The sequence below is a fragment of the Trachypithecus francoisi genome, unplaced genomic scaffold (genome assembly GCF_009764315.1).
Source record: "Trachypithecus francoisi isolate TF-2019V2 unplaced genomic scaffold, Tfra_2.0 Lachesis_group3, whole genome shotgun sequence".
NCBI lineage: Eukaryota > Metazoa > Chordata > Mammalia > Primates > Cercopithecidae > Trachypithecus > Trachypithecus francoisi.
Window position 1 is genome coordinate 40206483 of NW_022681468.1, and position 7651 is coordinate 40214133.

The window sequence follows — 7651 nt, forward strand, 5'->3', positions numbered from 1 at the left end:
GTTTCTTCTGATGATCAAACAAGTTTTGATTTTCATAAAGTCCAATTTATCATTTTTTCTTTTATAATTTCTTTTCTACTTTTCTTCTTTTCTATTAAGACATCTCTGCTTACCCCAGGGTTGCAAAAAGTTTCTTATGTTTTTTTCTAGAAGTTTTACAGTTTTAGTTTATAGGTTTAGGTTTATAATCCATTTTGAAATAATTTTATATATGAGGTAATGATAAAGGTTTATTTAGTTCCATATGGATTTCCAGTTGTTTTGGCAAGATTTGTTGAAGACTATCTTTTCCCCCACTGAATTACAATGGTGCTTTTGTAGAAAAAAGTCAATGACCACAAATATGAGGGTCTGCTTTGACTGTTCTGTTCCCTTGATATATATATCTACCTTCCCACTAATTTCAAACTCTCTTGATTACTATAGTTTTATAGTAAGTCTTTAAATCAGATAGTTTACGTCCTATAAACTGACTATTCTTGGTTCTTTTCAGTTTCATGTAAATTTTAACATCAGCTTACACACTTTACAAAAAAGTCTACCGGAGTTTGAATTGGGACTCCCTTGAATCTATAAAAGCTGACTGCCAAGGACTCCAAAAAATTAAGGAAAGCAAAACAGTTTTTAAAAAGATTTAAATGTCAATTTCAAATAAATATAACTCTGAACTGGACTGCATCCAGACACAGGTTCCTTGCACAATGTGGCCTAGCCTCTCTAATCTCACCCTGTAAGTAGGCAGAATGTGACTCTAAGGAAACACTGAAGGAGGAGAAGTATCTATGTATCTGTTCTCTGGGAAGTAAACGCTTCAAATGGCAAAATACAAGTACAGTATATAAGAAGCGGATGGGACTTTCTTTAAGAGCCCTGGTCACGTGAGAGCAGCAAGAGTAACCTTCATCAGTGAGGTGTAGCTCTTTTACTAGGTAAGGCAAGACTACTAACATCCAAATTTGGGAAAGTAAACTAAAGCACACATTATTCAGGTAAGGTTTTCTGGTTCCCGTAACAGGTGGAAAAAGAATGCAATTCAAATCAATTCCACAATAATAACAGTAGACCATAACAACTTCAAGAAGAAAGGGAAAAAAGTGGACATGTTAAGTACCCTTAGAAAATTTGATTCAGATAAATCCTGGTTAAGGATTTGTAAAGGTATACAAGTGTGCAAGAAGAAATGGCTGAAAACTATGAGAATAATTAATATGAGAGTATGTTATAAAATCTTACGAGAAAGCTGTAATTATTCTGATAAAGACTGGATTTTTTTCCAGTAAATTATTTCAGATGATACAAGTTACAGGTATAGAATAAGTAATAGTTAATTATTTATCTTTGATTACATAAAGTTGTTTGGAGTTCTGCTAATGTATGTATTTTGCCAGGGAATGTTTAAAAATGGAAAATATGGTTTTTATTAAAGAACCAACTTTTTATTTCATTGATTTTCTCTATTGTATTCTCTCAGTATTCTCTACTCTGATCCTTATTATTTTCTTCCTTCTGCTTGCTTTGGGTTTAGTTTGCTCTTTTTTTCCATTGTCTTTTTCTTTCCTTTTCTTTTCTTTTTTTTGAGACAGGGTCTCACTCTGTCACCCAGGCTGGAGTATTGTGGCACAATCTCGGCTCACTGCAACCTCTGCCTCCTGGGTTCAAGTGATTGTCTCACCTCAGCCTCCCAAGTAGCTGGGATTACAGGCGCACAAAACCATGCCAAGCTAATTTTTGCATTGTTTGGTAGAGACGGGGTTTCACCATATTGGCCAGGCTGGTCTCAAACTCTTGACCTCAAGTGATCTGCAAGCCTCGGCCTCCAAAAGTCCTGGGATTACAGGCGTGAGCCACCATACCCGGCCTGTTTTTCCATTGGCTTAAGTGGAAGGTTAGGTAATTGATTGAAGAGTATACTTTTTAAATACAGGCACTTATAACTATAAATTTTAAGATGCAGAGTAACATTTTACAACTGTTTTGCTAATTATATATTACTCAGCATTTAATTAAATCTGGTTTAATGTTATCTACTAAGCAACAACTTGAGTATATGAAATTTGGCAGCTTAGTTTTAAACGACAAATATGAAACGTAATTTTAAACTTAAACGTATCACTAACACTGATTTTTCCCCACTGATTAATAATGTATTTCTGTATTCCTGTTGCATTACTAACAAAATTTAAAGCTGAAATTAAAATATATGAAGTTTCATTTCCAGTTTGATATGAAAAATATTTTATTATAATTTTGTGCCTGTTCAGTAATTTTAGAAAACGTAGTAGAGTTTAGTTCTGACTGGTGTGCTAAATGCTTTCCTGAAGGAAAAAAAAATGTGGTTCGCAGCTGAGTTAAAAAACATTTGGGTTCAAAACATTAGCATGGTTCATTTCCAACTCGATTCATGTTTGAATTCAAATTCTCAGTGTTAACATTATAAGCAAGTAGGCCAGAGCTCCATTAAGAATTCAGTACTGTATATTCCTAGTCTGTAAAAATAAATGACAAAACTCCAAACAACTTTATGTAATCAAAGATAAATAATTAACTATTACTTACTCATTCTACACTTAGAGCTTCCCAACAAATGATTTTTTTGTTGTTGTTTTAAGTAGACAGGGTTTTGCTCTGTTGCCCAGGCTGGAGTGCAGTGGTGTGATCTTAGCTCACGGGAGCCTCGAACTCCTGGGTTGAGGGAATCCTCCTGCCTTAGCCTCTTCCCAAGTAGGTGGAACTATAGACACACCACGCCTGGCTAATGTTTTTTAATTTTTATTTTTAGTTAAGGATGGGGTCTCACTATGTTGCCCAGGCTGGTCTCAAACTCCTGGTTCAAGCCATCCTTGTGCCTTGGCTTCCCAAAGTGTTAGGATTAAGGGCGTGAGCCACCAGGCCTGGCCCACCATCTTATTACCCTTCCCTTTGCTAAGCTTCTGCAAAGCTGAGTAAAAGCAGTGGGCTTCTGCTCCTACTGCACTTAAAAATAGGTCATGACTTCAAAGAACCCCAGAGTTGGAAGGATCCTTGACATTCCAAATGGTCAGTTAGTCTCTACTGAACAATAGGAAGAGAGCTTAATTCCTTCAAGAGTTACTCATTCCATTTTGAAATGTCAGAATGTTCTTTATTCTGATTCAAAGTCTAAGACCCGTAACATCCACCCACTAATTATTTCTAAATCTGCCTTCTAAAATTCCAAAGAAAAGTTTAATTCTTCTTCATGACAGTCTTTTAATTATTTTAGAACAGAATAAAATCAGAGAAAAGTGCCTTTGAAAGGCACTCTCCTGGTTTTCCAATCACCTCAATCCCTTTTTCTACTATTCTTCCTTATACTTTCTTTATTTTCATTTCTGAAGTTAATTTAGTCTTTGGAGCTCAGTATTTAATTCTCTAAATTTTTTTCTTTAGAGAACAAATCCTATTTTGACACTTGTATTTGACTGACTCACCTATCTATGTAGCTGTACCCAAACTGCAGTCTTATATATTCACTTGACCCTTCAGATATTCTCAACCTCAGGTGAAGCATGGTATTAATAACAATTTGACCATTTGTCCCCAATTTTGTTTTTTTCTTCCCATATGCCTCCAATTTCTGTAATGATACTTCCAACATCCCAGTTGCCTAGACTGAAAACCCTGAGATCATGTGATCATGTACAGGTCTCCCCTTATTCTCTTCTACATTAAACTGGTTGAATCTTGTTAATTCTTTTTTTTTTTTTCTTTTTAACAGGGTCTCGCTCTATTGCCCAGGTTGGAGTGCAGTGGCATGATCATGGCTCACTGCAACCTCCTGCCTTAGCTTCCGAGTAGCTAGGACTACAGGTGCATGCCACCATGCCTGGCTAACACTTGTGGGGTTTTTGTGTGTGTGTGTGTGTGTGTGTGTGTTTTTTTTTGGAGACAGAGTTTTGCTCTTGTCGCCCACGGTGGAGTGCAGTGGCATGATCTTGGCTCACTGCAACCTCTGCCTCCCGGGTTCAAGTGATTCTCCTGTCTCAACCTCCCAAGTAGCTGGGAAATACAGGCACGGGCCACCACACCCAGCTAATTTTCATATTTTTAGTAGAGACAGGGTTTCGCCATGTTGGCCAAGCTGGTTTCGAACTCCTGACCTCAGGTGATCCGCCGGCCCTGGCCTTCCAAAGTGCTGGGATTACAGGCATGAGCCACCGTGCCCAGCCTATTTGTATTTTTTTGTAGAGACAGGGTTTTGCCATGTTTGAGACTGGTCCCAAACTCCTGGGCTCAAGCGATCCACCTGCCTTGGCCTCCCAAAGTACTGGGATTATAGGTGTAAGCACCGCGCCCGGCCTAATTCTTTCTTTGAAATAAGGTCTTCATTATCTCATGTCTACACTACTGTTGCCATGGTTCCTGAAACGCTCTGTGGAGTTCTCTCTTTACACACCCTCTATTCCACCATTTCAACATTCAGCCATAAGATTCATTTTCCTAAATAACAGATTCCAGAATCATTTCTCTACTAAAATTTTGATGGTTGCCCAACGCCTAAAACGTAAACTCTAAACTTCTCAATATGACTTTTAAGTTTTACAATAACTGCACTCTTAAGAATCCAACCTACTCTTTTTAATATTCTCTACTGCAAACTTCTCTCTCATGGTCTCATAATATCCCATGTTTATTACCGGTTTCATAAAAATCTTTTTAAACTTTAAAAAAATGAAATAGTACACAGTAAAGTACATGAAACATAAACGTAGAGAATAAGAAATAATTATAAAGTGAACATCTATAGAACCACCACCCAAATCAAGAAATAAAACACTGCTTGTACCCCGGAAGACTTTTTCTCATGTGACCCTTCTTGATCACACCCTAATCCCTTAGGAGTAACCACTATCTCGACTTAACAGTAATTGTGTGCTTTCCTTATAGTTTTACCACCCAGGTACATCCTTAAATAATATATTTTGGTTTGCCTCTTTTTGAATTATCCTTTATGTGTTCTTTCATCAACACTATTGGTAAGACTTCAGGTTGCTGTGTAATTCTACTTTGGTTTCATGACTATAATTCAGGATTTCTCAACCTCCGCACTATATTGACATTGGGAGTGACACTTTGTTGTAGTGGCTGTCCCATGTATTGCAGGATGTTAAGGGGCATCCCTTGCACCACCCATTAGAAGTCAGTAGTACTTCACCTTTTGACAATCAAAAAATGTCTCCGGATATTGCCAAATGTCTAACAGGCAAAAATCACTCCTGGTAGAGAATTACTGCTCTAATTCATTCATTTCCATTCCTCATTCATTAATGGTGTTCCATTCTAATGAATATATCACAGTTACTTTTCCAATCTACTACAAAAATAATGCTGTTATGAACACTCTTCTTTATAGGTCTTCAGAAGCATATACACATGCATTTTTCTAGAATGGGAATCGCTGGGTCATTTCTGTGTTTTACACGGCTCACCCGTTTTTTCAAAGTAGTTGTACCATGAGAATTCACACTGTTATACAAGCTACTCAAAAGCCTAAGTATTACCCATAAGACACTAAGACATAAGCAACTACAGAGATTTTTCTCCCTCCCAACCAATGCACAAATTCCTTTCCTGTAATTTCCCCCATCCTCCAGCTCCTCACCTTCTTTTCTACCCTAATTACAACTGCCCTTCAAGCTTTAGATGATGTCCACCTTTACTCAGGGGAGAACAGCACTATCTCCTATTGCCCTCCCCTTTCCCTAAACTTGAATAGCATTTCTGAACTGAGGTACTCATTTTTGTTAGTCACATACTTCCCAAAACTGTAAGCTGTTAGGCAGCACCAAAGCTGCCTTTTAATTTCTTCTCTGAAATAAAGAATCCAGCTGGGCGCGGTGGCTCATGCCATTAATCCCAGCATTTTCGGAGGCCAAGGCGGGAGGATCGTTTGATCCCAGGAATCTGAGACCAGCCTGGGCAACAGTGAGACCCTGTCTCAAAGAGAGGAGAAATAATTCTTTTCTGGCCTAGCAAAGTAATCTAACTACACATATATAAATGTTCAACAAGGATGCCTTAAATGAATGAGAATAGACAAGCTTTGCAAACTCCTGAACCTGAAAGTAACTGAGATTTAAAAGGTAGTAACAGGCAGGAAACCTATTCTACTCCTGGCTCTCATCCAGAATGTGAACTTGAGCAAGTGATTTCCCCTCTCTGGGCACTGGTTTCTTCATCCGCAAAAGTGTTAGAACGCATGACCTCAGAGGTCCCCTCCAGCGCTAGAATTCGGTAAGAAAATTGAACTTCATCAAATTGAGTTTGAGGATGAGACCGGAAGTGGGGGTGGGGGGTGGGGAGTCCCTCGGTTGTCGACCGGGTTTGTGGTGGTGGTGGGGTTCCTCTGTTGCTCCCTGGAGCTCAAGAGAACGGCCACGACAGCTGAGGTCAGCCGCCAGGGCGGGGACCAGAGGCGCTGACGGCCACAGGCCATCCCCGGTGTGCCTAAATACCGCTACCGGGTCACCGGGACCGGCAGTGCGGCCAAGTCTGCCCCGCGAACGGCCTCTCTGGGAAAGCCAGCCTGGGATGTGAGACACCTCGGGGGCCGGCCGCGGGCCAAGGGAGCGCCCAGTCGCTCACCCGGTTGGGATATTCCTTCTCCACACAGTCGCCACACATCGCGACGCAGTCAACAGGGAATGTCCTCCAACGCTTCTGGGAAGACAAAACCTCGCGAGAGCTGAAATACGGTTGCCGCATGCGCCCAAGTACACGACTCCTGGGTATTCCGTCTCGGGAACCGAGCCGAAGTCTCCGCCCCTTAGCAACTGTTGTCAAGGCAGGGCATAGTCTCCTTGGCACCTTGCGTCGGCAAAGGGTGGGGCTTCAGAACTCCTTCCGAGAAAGAGGAAGAAATCGTGTGCACTGACAGATGTGACGGGACGGGAAGGTGGATCTTGGGCTGAGCGAAGTTCTCACAGACACCTTCCTGAGCTTAGGTTGATAAGAAAGGAAAATCACAACATACAAGAAAGGAAATTATTTCTCGCTACCACATATACAAATCTGAAATGTTAATAAATACCTTTCTGTACCATTTCTTAAGGCAATGAGAGTGAATAAGAGACTAGATAGATCTCAGCAGGTGAATAAACAGTAACTGAAGTGTTTGGGAGGAGACAGAGTGCTGCAGAAAATCTCCTCAAAGAACACTTAAAATATTAGTCATAATTGGCCATTCCGAAGTCCTCTGGGGGACATAGCAACGGGGACCGTATTTCTATCTCTCTCAGGTGTCACAGAAGCACCTCAGTGGCGGGCAAGGACTAAATAGACAATTGACTAGGTCAGTTGTTCCTGCATCATTTCCCAATCCTGTGGATCTCAAAATGCTTGTGATTGGCGCCCCGCCTCATATTTCTCTCTGTGTTGAAAGGATCTTATTTATTCGCAACGATCTAATTAACTTGCATACGAGTCTCCCAAGTTTGTCTTTGCTTCTGAACAATGTGTCTTCATCACACTCCTCTACTCCAACGGGAACATCAACATCCTCCCTCAGCCCTGCTTTATTGCTGTCATGTCAGTGAAGAAAGACTGGGGAGCATGGGAGACTCTGGGATCCAGATTCCTTAAAGAAGAGATTAATAACCATTTCAAAGCACACTAGTTTAACTGGGCTTGCTAA

The 7651-nt window shown here is 40.4% G+C and overlaps 1 protein-coding gene across 5 annotated transcripts in view; it reads right to left on the reverse strand.

The window, feature by feature from the left end:
* The window catches only part of CHURC1 (churchill domain containing 1), a 29163-nt gene extending 22391 nt beyond the window's left edge, over nucleotides 1–6772 (reverse strand). For 4 of the 5 annotated variants that reach the window (XM_033187732.1, XM_033187731.1, XM_033187733.1 and 1 more), the window contains exon 1: nucleotides 6604–6754. In XM_033187732.1, coding sequence (XP_033043623.1) covers nucleotides 6604–6723 — 120 coding nt within the window. In that variant the 5' untranslated portion in view covers nucleotides 6724–6754. Of the gene's footprint in view, nucleotides 1–6603 lie in introns of all 5 variants that reach the window. The other variant, XM_033187730.1, reaches the window with a different exon arrangement.
* Between the last annotated feature and the right edge of the window lie 879 nt (nucleotides 6773–7651).